Source organism: Bombus vancouverensis, chromosome 3, assembly GCF_051014615.1.
Source record: "Bombus vancouverensis nearcticus chromosome 3, iyBomVanc1_principal, whole genome shotgun sequence".
Lineage (NCBI taxonomy): Eukaryota > Metazoa > Arthropoda > Insecta > Hymenoptera > Apidae > Bombus > Bombus vancouverensis.
The window spans coordinates 7,265,380-7,286,667 of record NC_134913.1 but is presented as its reverse complement, the minus strand read 5'-3'; the positions used below and the strand labels follow the sequence as shown (position 1 = coordinate 7,286,667).

General features: G+C 36.3%; 2 protein-coding genes across 5 annotated transcripts in view; both read right to left on the bottom strand.

The window, feature by feature from the left end:
* The window catches only part of sdk (sidekick cell adhesion molecule), a 42,411-nt gene extending 23,982 nt beyond the window's left edge, over window positions 1-18,429 (bottom strand). For all 4 annotated transcript variants that reach the window (XM_033349180.2, XM_033349183.2, XM_033349184.2 and 1 more), the window contains exon 1: window positions 18,223-18,429. In XM_033349180.2, coding sequence (XP_033205071.1) covers window positions 18,223-18,319 — 97 coding nt within the window. In that variant the 5' untranslated portion in view covers window positions 18,320-18,429. The remainder of the gene's footprint in view (window positions 1-18,222) is intronic.
* Window positions 18,430-19,907: 1,478 nt separating this feature from the next.
* On the bottom strand, window positions 19,908-21,143 carry LOC117165894 (small ribosomal subunit protein uS8A). Its single transcript, XM_033349371.2, has 4 exons — window positions 20,994-21,143; window positions 20,462-20,596; window positions 20,156-20,321; window positions 19,908-20,040 (listed from the first exon to the last, which is right to left on the bottom strand). Exons 2-4 carry the CDS (start codon window positions 20,592-20,594, stop codon window positions 19,947-19,949), a joined length of 393 nt encoding a protein of 130 aa, XP_033205262.1. The 5' UTR covers window positions 20,595-20,596; window positions 20,994-21,143; the 3' UTR covers window positions 19,908-19,946.
* Window positions 21,144-21,288: the final 145 nt, after the last annotated feature.

Below are 21,288 nucleotides of genomic sequence, written 5' to 3'. Positions count from 1 at the left end.
ATGTTGAAAGAAGCAAAGATAACAAGTAAAGCAGAGTAGAAAACTATCTTCTCATAAAAACAGTAGATTGGAATTGTAATCCCAACGGGGTTAATAGTGCAAATTTCATTATACACATGCGAATGCGTGAAGAACGGGCGGAGAGATGCAGCGTGAAACAGAGTGTTTAAAGTTCATTGAACAATCGGCTGGAACGAGGCAGCTGGCGGTTCGCGATATGTAAATGGAACGTAAATTTGTAAGCATCGCGTGCTCGACCTAGAGAGAAAGAAGCCCTTTGAAGGGAAATCCTTCAGGAGAAGGGAGGAAACGCGGTGCACGCTATCATTTTTGCACTACCAAGTCACGGCAGTCTTTCTCCTCTTTTTTTCTTTCGATCGAACGATCGTTTAATCACGTTTCAGGCCTGTTTTTTCTCTTCTAAAGAAGATTCGAGGTTCAGCCGATTATCTTTCCTGTGCCTGCAGATAAAACCGATAATTGGGTTGCTCGTCTCGGTAGTGAATGAGAATAATAGAATTGAAAATGATTTTGTTAAAGAAAGGTCTACTTTCTTCAGTATTTAAGAATCTAATCTATCACATAAATTTATAATACATAACAGAAATCTATTATATCTCTATAATAACCATACAATAGGAGAAGAATGTCAAGTTTGATTATAAAATTGATTGTTTTCTTTTGTTCCCATGATGATTGTTAGACGCAATAAAGGAAGAAGAGTTTCTTCTCATTATTTATGTGGGAATAATCGTGTTGCAACAAGATACAAGTTTTGCAATGAAATAGGAAATAGCTGTTTATAATGTAGTGCTATAATCTTCAATTTATATCCAGTTCTGAAATTCATAAGTTAAAAGTAAAGTTGGAATTTCTTCAAATTGAATTCGATTATAAATTCAGTTCGTTTTTATTACGTTTTCGACCCTCGATACAAGTATGCTTAGTAATAAATGAAAATGAAATGAATTCTCGAGTAATCTTTTGACGAATCTTTCAACATTATACAATTGAAATAGTCGAACACTTTCGGAGCTCTAACGACAATCGATGGAATTTCTGTTCAGCGATAAACAAGGTTTAAACGCTTGATAGGGCCGAGCTTAGACACTGAAATCAAAGTTCCGCGTTACATAAGGTCGATCGATACGATTAGCTCGTGTATCTATATAACGGTTATTGCACTTTGTTGAATTGGAATTAGTTCATCGCTCTCGCAGTCTTAACTGACCGTTTTACCAACTTGCGTAAGTTGCAACTGGCTCGAGTAAAAGTGAAATAAAAACTAGAAGGCGATCAAGTGTAACAACAATCGGCATCTACGTCATGTCTTTATAAAATTGATCTCAGATCGATTAAAAAAAACTGCTCGTTCCTGAAGTGGAAATACATGAACATAGTTTTTAAAGTGAAACTCGATGGGATAAAATTTCAATCATTCGCTTTAAGGATTGCAGCGTTTGCACGCAGATAAAGCTAATTACAAAATACTGCTATATATAATAATAAAAATTGTTTCACCCACGTTACAGTTCACTGCATTATTATACTACATTTGCTTCACGCTACGGGTGACGTTTAAACTACCAGTACCCTTATCCTAACATACAATACTGCATTTACTTCAGCCAATTATTATTCACGTTCGTGCTATGCTGCGTGAATTCCTACTGACATTCGAAGGACGCACGAAGACATAAGTGGCGGAAGATTACCCTTTGAATCGAGCCATCCCATTTCGTAGCCTTGAGCAGATCCTGTTTTACAACGTCACGGTGACAAAGCGGATGTGAAAGGCAAATGTGCCGAATGAAATTGAAAAGTAGAAAGTCTTTCGATTTTTCACTATTTTCGAGTTTATTATTTTTACCTCTATTCGACTGAGTTATGTACAATAATACAGCCTCATCGTTCTGCCCAATACATATATGCACAGAATGGACAAATGACCTAATATGAATTGCGCAATACTGTCCATCCCCAGTACTGTGAGAAAATTACGTTTCTTTTTCAATTTTCCACGTTCTCTTTGTCGTTTATATACCGCGAAACACGATCAGAAAGGCAGGTTCCCTTATTCATTAGATTAATTTCATTTCGTACGGTTAATGGAAGAAGAACTGGCAGGTTCGTACGGTAGGAAGAGGGCAACCGAGTCCAATTTGGCACACGGCTCGCTGCATGCTTCGTGGCTCGTCTTGAGTGTCCTTACAAGCACCAGGACACTGGACGAGTTTTCGCGTGGTCGACTCGTTAAATTAAGTTCGGCTAAACTGAGCCGTACTTTCCACAAAGAACCTTCGTACATTCACCAGCTATGACGTTCTGCTGGCTATCAAATTAAACAACTGACTATGTTTTAACTATCCGCGGACGATGAACCCATATACGCGTTCAATCTAATTGTAAGTTATCGACATAGCCGATGAGCTCGCGTACTTACATACGCGTTTAGGCAAAAACGATTAACGTAGCTGATACTTTCAACGAGAGACTCTGAAAGATCACTTTGATTTTGGCAGAAAAGGAATACAGGATTAGTCCTCAGAATGCTCGGAACAAAATTGTTCAGGACCGAATGCAGAAATTGCAATATAATCTCTATAATATAAATCATACGTTATAAATTCTGTACTTTCTTAAGCCAGCGAATGTATTGTTATACTCGCAAGAAAATAGATACTATATGATCGTTAAAGAAACTCGCACGCTGCGATACCGTTATATACATTCCCTACATTTTCAAACATTTCTAAAACAAAACGTAGATACGTCCGATCATCCCCTTAGGATACTTTGCTGAAAAAGAATTATTTACACGAAGGTAGTAAGGACACGTAAGGAAGATTCCGGAGTGACAAGACGCTGGGTTAGGTTAGGTTATGTCTTCGTGTACAGAGAGTCCAGAGCGTCGCGGTCGTTGTGATAGCAGTTTCTCAACCAGTCTTTCCTATCCCTTCTCCTCGATCCACAACCGTCCTCGCTGAGTCCCCTTTTATTCTTCTTCTTTCCCGGCTTCTTCGACCTCTCTTTCCACGTTTTACCTTCGCGAACTTGGCTCGCTGCTTCGTCTCGACCTTCTCTTTTCCTCTCATCAGGTTTCTCTAGCCGCATCGTTCGTTTCTCGGGCTCGCCGATGGGACCGTGTTATACACACGAGCGCGTATTCTACAAATTGCTCGGTCAAGAACGCCAGAGACAATCATACCACGAGAGTTCGTTCGTTCGCGGAACCCTTTCACGAGACTGTAATCCCTTCGTCCGACGGTACAGGAAATACCCATCCGAGCCGATATGTGACTAAGAAACCGAAAGGTGTTCATTAAGGGTTCCAGGAAGACCTCCTTTAACTATTTAACTGCCAACGATTTTTCTGGAATTTTTTAATCCTGTTGTTGAATTTAATTGGCTGTCGATGGATTTATTTAAACTTTGATTTTAAATGCATGTATATTCGTTTTGACGTCAACTAGAATACGCATAAGAAATTAGAATTTAGTAGAATTTCCCACTTAAAAATTTAGTGACTTTTGTAAGGTTTTCCAAAGTCATTAGAATGTTAAATAAGTTTCGTCTTTTTATTATCAATTTTACATATTTTCAACATTCTAAAAAGAATTGGCTTCTTACAAAGATGTTCCACTGCAAATTGATTGTATCAAATATTTTTACTAATTCTGATAAAATACCTGGTAAACAAAGCATTATCGTCAGTTACAGAATGAAGTAAAAAACTCGAGCACTGAAAGGTTTCTTAAGCCTTAGCTTGTAGAAGCTGCACGGCTCGTAAATCGTCGCAGTTACACTTAAACTGAATGACTCCACGGGTAATTTGTCGAAGGCGTTCGCAAAAGTAATTTATAGTTGAATTTCTTAACGGAATCTCGTACCCGTGTAACAAAGTGTTACACAATTGTTACGATGTTATCTGCGAGTTGCAGCTGCATGATTTGCCACATTGATGGCCGAAGAGAGAAACTTTCTCCGATAACCGTTGGAAAATAACGAGGGGAAAACGAGAAAAGACAAAAAGAACATGAAATTTCCCACGATCATTCGATGTGAATATAACAATGTTCAACAATAGTCTGTATTCAGTGAATTAAACATCTAATCCAAAAATGCTTGAAGACGCTAATGTCAAAGATTCTCGATCAAAAAATACCTCAATTGAGAGTTGTTGGTCAAATTTGCTATTTTACCTTCTTTGTATTCAGCTCGCATCGCGAGGAATAAGAAAGGTAAGCAACGAGCAAGAAATCGCGCAACGCAAAAGTTTCTTAAAAAAGAAAAGTGGAAAGCTTGCCACGTTGGTGCACACTTTATCACTCAGTTCACGGCAGGTATATTGCAAAGTTGAAGGGAGTACCGGAAACGCGGTATCGTGGTAAAAGTAGCTGTACTACGGTATGCGCTGTGCGGTAATAACAGTGTACAAACTGCGGACTACGATTGCACAATCAATTGTACTCGCGTGGCCAAGTTTACGAAAACAGTGCCCGTTTCGTTTCATTTTATTTCACTTCGCTCCTATTGATGTTACATACAAATAAGATATTTTGAACGGAGAGCGCTATCTATGCAGAGATTATCATACGCTGAAATTGAAGTTATTGTTATACATCTAAATAATCCAATAAATACATTTTTCTAAATTCACAGTAAATCTTAATAAATTCCTCACTGAAGGGATTAATGAAGATATCTTATTAACATCTGTGTAGCAACACATATGAAATAAAACGAATGATTTTCAAAATTCTAAGTTTATGATTTATTTTTAATCTAACTTTGTACATTTATTGCGTATGTAATGAAGCTGGGAAGAAGCTGTTTAATCATCGTCTTTGAAAGAAAGGTTCACTGTCTGACGTTACATATGTAATAAGCCGGCGAAACTGTAACACTTTTAATGTCCTTTCATAGTCGTGCTCAAGTAACCGAGCATTTCCGTTAGTGATAGAGACCTTGAGCGTATAGGTACGCACTGGCAACGTAGTACTTACTACTCCATTCACCGGCTATTTTCACTTTTCACGCATTATACTGCTTCTGGTAACAACGGCAGAACACGAAGGCACAAAAAGGCTCTAAGTCTTGTAATTATGTATAAAGAAGCATCATTTAATGGAAATATGAGGATTCTGTTGGAATATTGCAAGTCGTGGAAACAATGGACTAACAGACTAACTTGGATAAAATATATGACTGCTTCTATTAAATTTTAACTTTGATAACTTTTTATTTAATGATAATTTCTGATTTTAATACCGCTTATTATGACAAAGGAATTTGGGTGATGTTTCGATGTTAATTTCCACCTTTGATAATTTTTCTGTGATGAATGTTATCTATGAAATACCAGGAAACCGAATGATATCTGTATTAGTTCATTCCCATCTTTGATAATAATTTTTCTACAACGGACGTTATTTATAAAATACGAGGAATGCTCTGTGATATCTCTATTTTTTTTAAAGAGATATAATGCTTTGAAGACAAAAAATCATAGATATGAGGTTGTTGGTTTCAACTAAATTTTTTTCTGATGAATCTTCAAGACCAGGAAACCCACATTTGAATAATTTTTCCAGTGAACATTATTTACCATATTGAATTCGATATTGAAATTTCAATTATTTTTTACTAACGCGCTTAATTGCTTAGGGATCATAATCTAATAGATGAGGGTTACAGAAATATATTCTAATAAAAGATTGGTAGAATATTTTTAGTATCTCTATGTTCAAACATATATTATGTATAAACATGTCTACGTATTAATTGATAGTTTGAAATTTTTTAATTTTTCACACAAAAATAATCTAAATATAAAAATCTAGACAGAAGTAACGCAAAATACTAAAACGAAACGGCTGTGTGAAAAATCTGCAAATACAACTGATCTTCTTACGCGTAACAGCAGATCTACGCTAATTCTCACAAATGCGCGTACGTATGAGCGTTAGTTAAGTGTACTTCCGTCTTCAGAAAAGCATGCACCGTAATTCGTTAGAAATAAAAAGACCAAAGTACTTCGCGCGAGTGGTACTTGGTCCTTTAAAAAACAGCCACGTACAGAATCAGATTACTTCGACTACGGTGACTCCACGAGTTTGTTCGTATACTTCAGGATATTAACTAAAAGTTGCGACATCATTTCTTTCTTTTCGAACTAATTTGAAGAAAATTACTTGCGTAACTCCATTATATTAAGTAAAGTTTCATTTCGACAAAAAGATGTGAAACATCTTTGCACGCTTAAATTTTTCATAAATGCATAAACGTAATCTACAATAGTAACGAAAATCCGAATGAAGCAGCAAACGGATCAACAGACAAAATCAAACAAGTAAATATCCAGTTGCTGTTGCGCAGTTTTTGAAATAAATCATTTCATTGACCGTATGCGAAAACATGGAAGATCAGCAAGCAGAGTTCGGTGCTCGCCACTCTCGAGTCATGAATTTCAGAGCTGTTTAAGACCGTCTTGATAGCCTGGGCTTCGCCCGGTTGAAAGAAGCTTATAGAGCCAGGCTGAAAGAGATCGCCCTCGCTCTTCCGCACAGTCGTTTTCCTCTATTCTCCCCCTTTTCTTCGTTTTGCATCTCTATTTCGCTCTTTGAACACCCAGTGAGAGGGACAGAAATCTTTCGATATAACTTCGCGAATCTCGCGAATAGCGGCTGTTTAGCAGCGACCCACAACGAAAGGAAGAAGAACAGACGGAGGAAAAGGCAGAAAAAGCTGGAAACGAGGCGTGACACGTAGGTCGTTCGCTTCGAAAGATCTTAAAACAATAAAGCTGTTGACTAAATACAATGTGTGTGAGTATCAGATACTAGAGAAAAACGACAGGTCAGGCGTTTCAGTATTTTCACGTCCCCGACAGAGAGAAAGAGAGAGGGGTCTCCTAGTCTTAACGGAACCTTCTTCCTAGTCGAGGAGGGCACAAGCACGCTTTGAAAACGTTCACTTTTTTCCATTTGGTAGGCTGGTTTCATAACGAACAACACGTGGACGATAAATTTCCATTGAAGGAGAAAGAGAGAGGTTTTCGATACGATTATTGCATCCTTACATCGGTATGCAGCGAATGTAACTGGATGGAAGAATACAATTGGCGAGGCACCAAGAGGTAATTTGATGGAAAAGGAAAGAAAATGTTTCTGCGAAACCCTCGCTTTCTTTTATTTTTGTGTCTTATTTTTTAGTTTTCGTATTAAGGGGATTAAATGCTAAGAAAAAAGCTGTATTGTAGCATATTATTGGTTTCAGTATGAAACAACCATAAATTGAGAAATAGAGAAATATAATAATGGCATAACATATACGTATAAGGCATGTACATATAAATAGTTCTTAAAATTTATTTTGGAATTCATTATTAATAAATTTATATTACCATTGCATTTCGCAAAATAATATTTGTAATTTCACGAATGTTTCATGCTAGTCGAATCGACCAGGATATTTCCGTTCTTACAGTTAATCGAAAAATCTGCGTGGATACGTCATTAGATTCTTCGTATCTGTTGAAAGCTTGATTTCTTCGTATTGCAAAGGCTCAACGGGCAATGGTCGACTCAGACTATCGAGGGTCTTGAAAGGATTCCTTTGAATCGAGTCACTGTCCGTGGAGCACATCCAAGGAATCGTTCGAGTCTGGTTTAGTCATTGCTCGAAAATCTACTACTTTATACTATTTCAAGATGTTAAATAGATTTTGCTATAGGTTTACGTAAGTAAACGTAAAGAATTTTTGATAGAACGATCGAACGAATAAAATTCGAGGTTGACTAGCCTTTCTAGCTCCAAGTAAAACTTCAAAAAATGGCCAGAAAATTGCATTGAAGATATTGTCTTAAGCTTTGTGCTTCGTAATTAAACAAAATTTAATTTCTATTTGACTTCTATTTTATTATGCTCACAAAGCTGTAAATTTACATATAGATCCGTGATCTATGAATTACATCATGACACCGAATTTATTTCTTCCATCAGTGTAAAAATTTCACAAGAGTAGCAAGGGGCTTTCGTCCAGGAGCGAAACGAAAGTTTCGAAAAGCGAATCGGTCACGATTCACTGACCGGTTCACGTGGAGGAATTATAGCCGAGGAATTAAACGATGCACGCGTAATCCTTGGATTTTCGTCGAAACATTTTCATCCTCAGCTTCCCTGTTCATTTCCAAGTCAAAGAGATAGAACAACGTGGCAAATGCAAGATCAGCTAAACCTCGGCCATGTTCCACGCCGGTTTTAACGTTATGTAAAGTGATTCTTTTCGCGAGAAGATAGACCTGCTATGACGCGACTGGCCTGAAGTGTAATTTTTATCTCCCTGGTCGTTACCAAGTTTTTACGGCCACCCAAAGCGATCTAAAGGAAAATGGAAACGTTAGAATATGAAATGTTAGATTTATTTCTTTGTTCTCTATTTCATTCCTCGCTACTGACGCATACGTTGCGTCCTTTTAATTATCTAAAACTTGGCCGTTTTATTTTGTTCAGATTAATGCAAGTAGCTTGAATCTCTTTTATCCAGAGTAATTCAAGTAGTTTATACAAAAGTACAGAAGTATAACCAATCTGTAAACAATTTTTGAAATCATCGAGCATAAATGAAATCGAATAAAATACCGAACGTGATTCAGAGCATAGAGATACGGCAAAGTTTCGAGACATTATTTGGATCGATTCATTCCGCGAAACTGAAAGCGTAAAAGCCATTTTGCCCAGGTTTACACCTCGACCATGACGCTACTCTATGAACTAACCAAAGAATAAACCGACGTTGGACGCTGTAAGGAGTGTACTAAATACGAAAAACTTGATTCTGACTTTACTGTTCCCGGTGAATAGAATCCACTGTCCGTAGAATCCGTCATTCCAGGTAGTTACCTATTCTTCCATAAAGAGGAGAGCTCGTCTCAATCGACCTGCACCGGGGCCACTTACGTGCGTCGATGCGTTCGAAGGCACGCAGCACACGTGCATGACCCTCTCTTTCTCTCTTGGTGTTCCACGGAGAACAAAACCGAAAAGAAGAAGTGGAAGATGAGAAAGCCTTGCCGGGGGCGGTCAGTGGCCTCTGCACCGGCTACCATGAGACGACAGAACCGCCTTGGCTCGGTTCTTTACGTGCTTAGACGACCCTAGCGAGAATAATAATGGGAATTATGGCAAACGATGACTCGAATGCCACGAAAGAAACGGTCATTTCTTGTTACACATCCACAACATCAGAAACACGTTCTAATGAAAGCCGAGCGATGGGAAAACACGAAAATCGTGTACGCATTCTATGAACGAAGGTTGGTAGATGATTGCCAGAGCGTTTAGTTAATTGATTGACATTACCCATTTGTGAGTATCATTTCAGCTATGGTAAATACGTTTCTTAGATCATGTATAAATTTGTAGATCATGTTAGAAGTATTGAATTTAAGTCTAATAAGTGAAAGTGAGGACATTTTAACATTTTGTAAAATTACTCAACTGAATTCAACGAATTTTAGACATTCGTAGAAGTATTAACACATTCAACGAATTTAAAAAATGATTTTATTTTCCCGAATAAACCGACAGGATAAACATATAAAGAATTTAAAATAGGCAACTCGAAACCTGTAATAAAGTTCACCTCAAAATGAAAGGTTAAACAGGCATAAACTGATACGAAAAGTTAGAAATTAGTAACTATAGCAGCAAAGTAAAATTCAGCGCTCCGTGATATACTATCTTTCCGCCGCTTCAATCGATTGTTGCCATCTGAACAAACAGTCGTGTATACATTATAAACGAAACCATGATAATAATAACACAAACGTTCCTGCTTCCAGCGTTTTGAAGCAGATGCAACACATTTTCATTTGATCAACGATAAACGAACAGGCAGGTAGTACGTAAGTTTTCACTCGATGAATCAGTGATGAGTGAACCGATTTAGAATTCCGTTAAAAAAAAGAAATTTTGGTTAACAAAATGAATAATAGTAGGAAACTGATTAATTTAAAAGATATTTAAAAAATGTTATGTCATCATAATGCTTTAATTATGATTATTTATATATAGTATTTTTATACGTTATAGATTGATTCTTTCAATGTTAAATAATGTGTCATGTGCATTCATGTACTGCAACGGAGCGAAAATATGTATGCAAGGATACAGATTCATTTCGAGATCAAATACACGACCCAAAAACGATTCTAGGGGATGTAGATCGCTCCGTTCTTTGAAACACAAACGTTTGTCGTTCTGTTCAGCAACTTTTCTCATATCTTCGCGTTCGTACGAAACATTCCAATGGGAACGAGGTGAGATCTTTACTCGCAACTCGGCATCGTTACAAAAGCTTATTATTAGTTCCATAACTTGCTTCCCTCGCTTGCATAGTATGTAATCATTTTTACGATTCGTTCGCAATCAAATTAGATATTTCACAAGAATCGAAATTCTTTCCCCGAGAAGGAAGACAGAACAGAACAGAGACGATAGTATAATAACGTTAATTTGAAAGTAAAGCCATTTTGTACAAAGTTACGTTTAGGTTTGATTTTCAAACGATTTACTTACTTCTATTCAAAGAATGAAACGAATAAAACCAAAGACAAAAACTGCAGTTAAAACATTCCTGCGAGATCCAACAGCGGGCTGTACTTTCATCGACCACTACGTCGACAAAGGTACAAAAGCAATCGGAAACGCAAAACTTGGTCGTTTCATGGAAGCGAAGAGGAAGTTGTAACATGCTGAAGGGCGAATTGGCCCGCTATCCGCTATACGGAGAAAGATGACGATAATGAAGATGATGCGGTGAAGAAATAAAAGGAAAGGAAAGGAGAGGGGGGCATCCGGCCGACGAGCAAAGGCATTCATACACGTATTCTTCGTCGCCGTGGGGCAACAGCAACGCACTACACGTGGACAACGAGCCTAGAGATTCTCGTACGGATGGTAAAGCGCTATGGAACGATCTAGGTTCCGATCTTTAACCTCTTTTACGATCTTCAAATATCTCGCAACTCAATGTTATTTACCTCGCATTTTGATATCTCGCGTCTCGTGACCTCTCTTCGTTCATCACTGATCCACGAAAGTATTTGAACATTTATCACAGCAAACTTTCCAAATTTCATTAACACGTGAGACTCGACTGCTATAATTGTCCATATTGCTTACATATTAACGTTACGATAAGAAACGATAGTGCAATGTATAATTTGCAAAATACGAAACTATTCGACGATGATAGTGTAATGTCAATTCATATCAGAGGCCGGATGTGTGCAGCTTTCACCGACTACCCTCAAATACCTCAGGGACCCACCATAAACTTAAACTTTTTAAGTTTATTATTTCTGTAAGTGTTTATGGATGGTCCTTGAAACAGCCCTTAGGTTGTTATACGTCCTTACTAATTACGGGGAAAGCAGGTAGTTACCTAGTAAGAAAAAGCTAGTTTTTCCCATAAACAATATTACCTACTAGCCACGTTGATAGGAAGCTTTCTCGTCCTATCTTCATTTAGTAACATGGCCTATAACCAATTGGCATCGTGGATCGTTACCCTCACTTTTCCTAACGGAAAGTGCGAACAGCGAATACGCGTTGTCAATTAAAAAGGGCACACCCACACCGAGCTTTCCTCCGTAATGAGACGAGAACACCTAGGGAGAAATAGACAAAACCCACGAACAGTGAACATCTCTCCGATCAGTCTCAATTATTGTCAACCTGTGCTGTGCTAGTAAATAAAGTTGGTTAGAAAATAAAGACAGTAGTTGTGTTACGACTCAATCTTCTTGTTTCATCAACCAACCCTTAAGTTTACGTGACAATAGGATAGCAGTTAGCACAACGAAAGACACGAGACTAAAGGGAGCAATTGTCGAATAACAAATAATCTAAGTAGATACATAACGGCAATTTATCTATTATAAAACGTAGCCTCTCTCTGTCTATTCGTACGAGTGGTCAATTGGAGAATGAAAATTGATAGATCTTATTCTTCGCGATATCTTTTAATTGTAAATTATTGAATTTCATGAAATTTTAAAATGAAAGAACGAGGGCATATTTCATAAAGTGTTTGACAAAGAATCTTCTCTTGTCACAGAATTAATAATTGAACTAACGTACACACGACAAAGACTTTTTTTTACAAAGGAGTTTATTGAATCCAGAAAATACAGATTTTAAGTACATTATTCACATGAATTAAGTACATTAAACATGAATTTTTGTAATGGTATGTTAAGCAAAGGTACCGATACGCGGCGGTACGACGTAGCCATGCTGTATTATGTGTCGGCGCTTTACATTTTTTGTTGTATGATGCAGTTTTTGGGTTTAAACCTCTGGGGAGCGGAGCTTTTTTTTTTTTATTTCGTTTTCTGTCCTGAAAAACTTGGTCGCAAAACAGGACGCTTCGGTAGTTTGCTTTTTGGGCACGACAAAGACAGGTCAGTCTAGATGATTTTAAAATTCGTTCGTAGCCATCGCTGGCCGATACCTTGCCAGGAAAAAAGGGCAGATACCTGGTGAAGGTGAATAGGACGCTGTAGAAAATGGTAGAGTGGTACAGAGGCCAATACACGAAGGGAAGAGCTGGTGCTCGAGGACCAGGTAAAGACCCTTGTCCTCTATTGTACTACGGTTTAAGCTGACGCCAGTGATAGATACCTTTCTTGGCATTATATGCTACTCATACCACCAAACGCTTACCTTTTACACGGCACAGGTTACCGAACGTATGGTCTTTTACCTATAGCACAAGACATTTCAAAATTTATGTACTTGGAAAGCTAATAGAATTCGTCAAATAATATTTAACTGTTTAATTTGTATGCTTGAATTTCCTACTATTTTAAATACTTAAATTTTTTAGCATTCTTGTTACTAAACAGAAAATTGTCTCAATTTATTCAACGCGAAATACATTGCACAAAACAATTTGACACTAAAATGAAACTGAGGCTTGAAAAATTCAAGGACCGCAGCAGGCAGCAAATTAGAAATGTTTCTCCGATGGACCATAGCTCTGGACCATCCAGTATCGTGGCGACCACAACGAACTGGAAACACGAGAAATCTTCTCTTCCTGCCGATCCACCGAATCCGATACTCCGCCATATTACCTGTAATCACCCCTTCCTCTGTCTCTTTCACTCTTTCCCCGTCCATAATAATAATAATTTAATGATCGTCCAACCGTTACTCTCCACATTGGGGGTGATGTCGTATAACTTCGCTTTCGTATCGTTGATCGCGGGCGGATCGTTTGCATTGCGAAAGCAGGAAGTCATTACCAACGCGGCGGTGGGATCGCGAAACGAACGTTTTCAGAGCGAAGTATGTAGATCGTTTGATATCTTCGCAAAGTTGGAGCACGCGGCAGGGCCGCGTGAAAATGGTAATTACTGTCGCAACACAGACGAAGTTTTTTGTTATAACCCTTGCTTCATTTTCGAAGCAATCGTGCTCCCTTCCGTTAAAAAAACTTCCTAATTTCAAGAAAATTACAAGGAAGTCGTTGTTATTATGCGAATTTTATGGTAAAATGGGTATTAGCTAATGCTTGATCTCTGTGTTGTAGAATTTCTGATAAATAGTATGATATTAAAATCGCTGTAATGAAATTTTAATATAGCGATTGCTTTATTCTGTTACTAATTTTGAGGAGAATATAAGAAAATTATGGTTGATTTACATATCTCCGCGTTTCATCGATAGGTTCAAAGAAATGGAACTCTGTTGTATTAAAAAGATCTCAAAACTTTTTATCCTTTTACGCCATAATTGGTCCTCAAGCCTGCAAAATCAATTCCACCTGGAAAAAATTCTCGAAGAACCGTTCTATTAGGAAATGGGATACACTTGTCGAAAAAATCAGCATACTTTCCTCGAAACAACAACATTACGAAGCCTTTTAAAAGCTTGGAAAAGGTAGAAATACATTCTGATAATTCGTACTTTTTCTCTTTCACCGTATTTAAGGATTGTTCAACACACTACCGGTAGCGTTTTTAAACGCGAGACCTCGGCTTGGTTGCCGTGTGTTCTTTTCCCTACGAATCGTTCGCCAATTTACCTTTACACCAGAATGCACTCATATACTCTTTACTCGACTGCATCATGTCGACCGTCGACCTGGAAACACGAGAACACTCGTTTTCCTTGCGACGCGTATACGAAATATATACGAATTTCACACAGTGTTTCTACAGTAGAACATTTAACTGTGAAGCTATACACTCGTATGTATGCGTTCTCTCTGCTTTTTAATCGGAGCCATTGCCCGTTGTTCCATCGTGTCGAGGTGGTGTTAAAATGAAAACGATGAAGGGTCGCAAGAATAGTTCTTTGCTCTTCCAGAAATTATTAGGCATGGTAATGGACGCTGCTTTTGCACTCAGATATATTAAGCACTAAGAAAGACGATCATTACTCGGATTGATAATCTCTTGAATATACATGCAATAATAATTTTTTTGTTTTGAAACCTTCTTTTTTTACACGTCGTTTCATTTCTATTGGAAATAAATTCTGCCCTATATGTTATGATTTTATTCCTATATATCTGAATAAGTTATACACAGGCTGTATTCTAATTATTATTAATTACATCTTGAGTGTTATAATAAATTATATACGGGCTTATTTTGTTTTATATACTAAAATAAACCGCTAAACAAATTAATTAATAATATATAATATAAATAAATTGTTAACTTTTTAAGAGCTTAACGATTTCATACTTTATATTGTTAAGTAAATATGTATGGAATAAAAGAAAATATGGTGTATAATAGACCGCTACGTATGATTAACCTACGATAGCACTGAACGTTTTAAACAACATAGATAAAAGAATTTGTAAATGTTTAGAGTACTATGACACCAGTTTGAGCGTTTAATAAATGGCTATGCTAACTCGCCTAACATATTCACTTCACTAAGTGCGTATGTAGTTACCAACCATACCATACAGTGTATTATAGCTCATTACATTATTACATTCATTGTCAAAAGAAAAATTCGTCTTGAAAGAGTTAAAGTACTCAATTCCAGTTACCAGAATAAGACGTAAAAATAAGAAAAACGCGTTTTTCCATTGTCTTTAAATAGTTTGCGCATTTTTCTCCTGCATTCTTTTAGATTCAGTCAGAAAGTAATCTATTATTATCCACCAGTGAGTAATGAAGAAGCATATCTGAGTGAGCTGCACATTCGGCTCGCGTGTACGTACTACTCTACCATCGATAATTAGTATTAAAGAGCGTGCATCCGTATACCACCTTGATTACATATGTAGCTAACACCGATGCACGTGATCCCATATTCTTTCATAGGTTGCTCATTGTTAGACCGCGAGTATTTATGAGAATGTATAAAGTATATAAATTTCATGCAGTAGCAAATATAGCAATTAGTCTTTTGAATATTATTAAATAATTTAGATGTCGAAAAACTAAAAGTGAGTCTGAAGGAATGTTACCATCTTCGTTCCAGACTTTTCATTTTATGTCTGACCGACGCAGGCGTAGCTTCGTATAACGAAGACAGTCAATCATTGATTAAATTTTCTTTAAACAACACCAGCCTTTGATATACCACGCCGTTGATAAGAAGAGATAGAGGACGAATTTAGGCAACTGGAGCATCATGCAAGCTGCTCCAAATCTTTACACCACTCTGATTATCTTCTTTCGAAATTTAGCTTGTATCAGGTTAAATTTTTGTTAAATTATTCAAAAACTAATTTAGGATTACTGTGCATATACATCCATGAATTGGAATCGTGGCACCTGTATCGATTCACATGGAAATCCTTGGTCGGTTCCTTTGAAACGCGATGTGAAGAAGGGAAAATAAAAATCCGCGAAAATCCGTCCCTCCTATACACGGGAGCGTAGGAGCTACCCTAATTGAGATTTATTACGACGTTAATCCGGCCAATTGTGTGAACGAAGTTAAACCGTTGACCTCTTGGTTGACGATCCGAAAGAATACATACAGCACGTGCCATGGTCTCGCCTCATACGTGTATTGCGATAAATAATGTCACCGCCATATCGTAGGAAAATCTGCCCCAATTTCTCGACTGTTTTAATAAACGAATTTCCGGCACGGTGTAAGCACGAGTATTGCCTCCGCGTTTATTCGGGATAAAATGCTTTAGAGGAAGTATGCTACTTTGTTATCGTACAATCCGTGAAAATAATCGGTGTTCTAACTTGGAATAATATTATTTCATAATACATTTTCATTTCAGTAATAGTAAAAAGAATATTTTCATTGAACACGATAAAATAGAAAAAATTAATTTCATAACTTATGTAACTTATGATTGCGTTAGATATGTAAAAATTGTCGTCTAAAAATTTAAATCGACAATTTCTTCCGCAGAGTTATCGTAGTGTATAAAGTAATGCTCGCGACTATTCTTTTAGGCTAATGCATGCACTCATAAGAACAGAGCATAAATCCGCGGCGGCATTTGGCGGTTGTTCTACCGTATAAAACAACTTATGGCCCATTAACGAGAATCCACTTAACGACGTTACGCGTGCAATCTGTCCTTGATATCATTCGTAATGAAGCGCATTATACTGCCACTAGGAACGGCTACCCATCGATACCGTCGCAATAAATCATATAACCGCACAATTAATTCCATAATCGAGCGAAACTGCACACTGTATTAGGTCACTTGGGCGTAAGAAATTTCACGCAAATACAAAGACCTAATTTAAATTGGAATTTATTGTAACGCAAAATACACTCGATATTAGATAGTCATATTATATTAAAAGACCCTCTTTTGTTCTAGATTTAATTATTTAAATCAGGGCTTCTCTCAAACTTTTATGGGACGAAGCCCACTTTCAGAAACAATAATTATGATCAACCCGAAGATTACGCAAAATGTAATTACAACCGAGAATTGATTAATAAACAATTCAAAATTGATTTGATTCAGATGTGCAAGTTGAGAGAAGCTAGACAGCAATAATAATCCTCATATGGTCTTTAACTGAATCGGTTTTGAATTGTTCATCCAATGATTCTGTATGAGTAATACTATCCTGACGAATATGTAAATTAATCCCTAATTGTAATATTTAACGCGACCCATCCAAAAGTAGCCCGCCATCCACCAATGGTTCGCGCCCACACTTCGGGAATTTCTTTAAATTACGATTTTCTAGGTTTAAATATTCGACACCTATCAGTTCCAAAGATTAATGTTAAATCGAGATACACATTGCGAAGAAGCTTCGAATTTCCTCTGTTTTGGGCAAATATCCGCTCATTTGTTATTCACGTATACGCAGATACGTGGATAAAAGCAATTTGGCCAAATGCCAAGAAATCATTGTTTACTCTACTCAGCAATGTTCCCGATGTTTAAATCGCTGTGAATTAGGCTTGACCCGTTTCAGGAACCGTTTGGTTCGATTCTCTGTTGTCTCGCACTCACGTTGAACGTTCATCGTTGTCACAAATATTGTAACGGCGAGTGTGTAACCTGTTCTCGTGCCAGTTTCATGACAAAGCGAATACAGTTCGTACGCGTAATAACGACAGCAATTACCGGCAACCTCGAGAGAGAGTTCACGATTTATCATCCAAAAATCCTGCACCAGTATAAATTTCAATAATCACGTCGTACATTTTCGTATCGTGACACCTCCAAATACGTTTAATCCGAAAACTGAAAAATATGCTTCATATTGCTAACACTTAGTAAATGAAGTTATAAATTCCCCACAGCAATACATAGTAATAATTAGCAGTTAGCATATCATTTCGTTCCATGCAACTATGTAAAGTTATGCATAAGATATTATGTTTGAGAGAAAAGAAATTTAATAATTCTTACATCAAAGCGTAGAACAGAAAATAAAAGTATTTCGTATTTTTTTTCAACCTTGCTACAATCATCGAATATTTATCTTTCAATTTCAATCTTGTTTCAACAAATAAAAAAACTTCTAATGTCTTAAGAAAAACTGAAACGAGAAACTAAACTTAAGAAACTTATTTTGACCATAGAAAATCGCGTACAAATTGACGTAAAGAATATAGCAGAGTTAATAAAAAGATGTTCGTTTTAAACAAAAAATTGTACGGGTAAAGAAAACGTGCACGATATATGCAAAAGGAAGTCAAAAAATGGTGAAGGGGATGAAAATGGGCGCGAAAACTCACCGGTGGCGCAGGCGCTTCCAGCGATCCAAATGAAATAAACAGCGGCAAACAGGAAGGTCGACAGGTCCGCCACTGCATTTCTCCACGGCATCTCCATGTTACTTTGGTGAATTCCTTGCCGCTCTTGCCCACTTGCACCACTTCCTTAACACTTCAACCCGGGAACGTCATACAAATTCCACGACGAAGTTACGCAAACGAGTACCAACAATTCCTATACGATCTCCACATTTTTAAGTTCACGTGCGAATTCAGCCTCGAGTTGCGTTTTCTTTTTAGTAGGCGTAACGGAAGAGTATTACGGCGTACACCTGTGAGACAACATTCCTTTTACTTGCACTCATAGTCCCTCCTCCTTTCGAAAAACCAAATGTCTCGAAGCATCTGTACTGTTTTCCATTCGACTTTTGATTTAATGCAATACGATAATTGGTTTTTTCTTCTTTCACCTTGGACTTAATAGTTCAAGTTCCTAAGCTCCCTCGTTAAAATTAGCATTACGTATCGTTGGATGCTACCTTGCGGTTCATTTTCACATTCCGCATCATTTTTCGAAATTATACACGTGAAATGCGGTCAGTCTCATAAAAATGTAAACAAAGCTTTATAATCTTATCGTCGGAAGATGTATGAATTAACGGATGAGATCACACGAGAATTGTTGCAGCAACGGGGAAAAAAAATTATGAATTTTTACGAGAATTGCACGATACACCGATCATAGAACAGGTAAACTTGTACATATACTCGAAATATTAAAATCCAAATGTCAACGCACTTGATTTCATATTTCTTATCAAAACTTATTATTTCTAGCGATTGCAATGTACGTGAGAAGTGAACTTTCATGCATTCTTCCGTACGGTTGTCTCTTCAGGTAAATCCCAGGTAACGCGGCACAAAACGGTCACACTCACCTGGTAACACCTGGCAACACCGTTAAATTTGTTAAAAATGCTCTAATACGTTTTTTTTATTCAAATTAAAAACACAATCGAAAAACTTTTATTTACGAAACCCTAACGAAATGTAAAAACTTGCACGACGCGACGCATGATGCGAACCGTCCGTGAGTTTCGTTCGAATTACAAAGTTTTGTTGACTGGCCGTCATCGGCTGCGTTCACAGAAGGCGTAAAGTTGAAATCGCAACCACGCGCATGCTCGAACTGCCCTAATGCTGTTCAACCAATCAACAAAAAGATACGGCGGCCAATCAGAAGTTTTCTGGATGTTAAATGCGTTGGTTGGTATTTGCTATAAATTATCACATGCATATAGGAATTTATTTTGAAATAAAAAATACTTTTATTTGGAACTCGTTAATATTACTCGTTATTATAAACAATGTAGAAGTATTATTTTTTATATTATACCATAGTTTCTGTAAGTTATTGTACCTTGAAATATATACATTTCAAATTTGTACAGAATATGTTAAAATAATAATTGTTACTCTGATAATTAAATTTTTTACTATTATATTTCTTTAACATTTTCATTAATATTTCATATATCACCATATTAAAGTATAGATACTACTATAAATAGTACAGATATATTAGATTTCTTTTATTGTAAAAATTTTAAAAATAAACAAGCTTGTAAATTATTCGAAAAAGATAAGGAAATAAGAATTAGATACAAAGATAGTTACTTTATTTTAATAAATATAGAAAACCAATATTTTCGATATTAAGAAATTTTTATTGAATTAAATAAACATTAAAAGAAAAACCCAAGTATTTTTCCTCCAAGATGCTTTCTTCTAGCTTCTTCATGATCCATAATTCCTCCACTCGTGGTCAACACAACATATCTAAAATATTTATAAATTACAATTACACCATGAAAATACAAAACTATTCATTGCAAAACCATAAGTTTCTCTATGAAATATAACACTATAAATTTCAATATATATAAACACATACCCAAACTGTCGAGATGGCAACAGGTTATTGGTCCATTTCTCAATATCATTAATTGGGACATCAAATCTTGGTGAAATTACACCACACTTATTTAGTCTTCCACTAAGATTTACTACAACTTTGCCACTACGGTGATCGTCAACAATTTCAAATTCTCCAATATATCCTTAAACATCAAAAGTAATTTGGTAAAAAGATCATGTATGTATTACATATGTACATGAACTTAAAGTCAGAAATTAAAGTTAAGAAATAAAACAATTCTTTTACTATTTCATAAATAAGAAAATGTTCGTGTAGCCTTACCTTTCCTCATCATTACAGTCAGAAATTTAATGATTACTTTTGAACAGGGCCTTAATAGCACCTGCCTTTTTCCACGTTTTTCAGCATTGTTAATGGATTTGAGAGCATCGCTAAGAACGTTCATACGCACCATGGCTGAAAACAAAACGTAATTTTAAGTTATTTAGTAAGTATTTAAAAACTATATGTACTTCTAGGAAATACACAAATTGTATTTCAAAATGTCAATAAAACATAACCTATAAAGAAAATGGATGAAATTCAAAATGTGTAACTTAATATTTTTATAAGCGTTAGTAATACGATATAATTAGCTTGAATAAAATAATAATCAATTTTAAAGAATACAACTTAAATTTTATAAGAAACAAAACAATAACAATGAAACAGGCAATACCATCTCACTAACCACCTCATACTTTTTTGAGTATTATAATAAATGCAAAATATTATTATAGATCAATTAATTATTAAATCTAGAAACTAATTCATAATTAATTTACATTGGATGAATTTGGAAAACTAAGATTACCTGCGATTTATAATTTTGTTTATCACAGCAACGTACACGCTCGACTAGCTGACCAAAAAAGAGAAGTTGGAAGTCAGGGTTACCATAGTAGCCACGTAAATTTGCGTGTATCCCATTGGTTGAAATTCTTTGAACTTAAATAATGGTTCAGCAATGGTTAATAATAATCGTCGCTTATTTTACGAATAAAAATAATTAGTAGCAATACTTATATACGAAAGATATAATTTTATTCAAATACAGAGTACACAATTATATATCTAATCTTTTTATCTGAAACTCCATGATAGACGCA

Coding starts and splice junctions, on each gene's coding strand:
- LOC117165894 (XM_033349371.2), bottom strand. CDS start 20,594: ATGGTGCGTATGAACGTTCTTAGCGATGCTCTCAAATCCATTAACAAT. Junction 20,322..20,461: donor GACTGTAATGATGAGGAAAG/GTAAGGCTACAC, acceptor TTGATGTTTAAG/GATATATTGGAGAATTTGAA. Junction 20,041..20,155: donor TTGCCATCTCGACAGTTTGG/GTATGTGTTTAT, acceptor TAAATATTTTAG/ATATGTTGTGTTGACCACGA.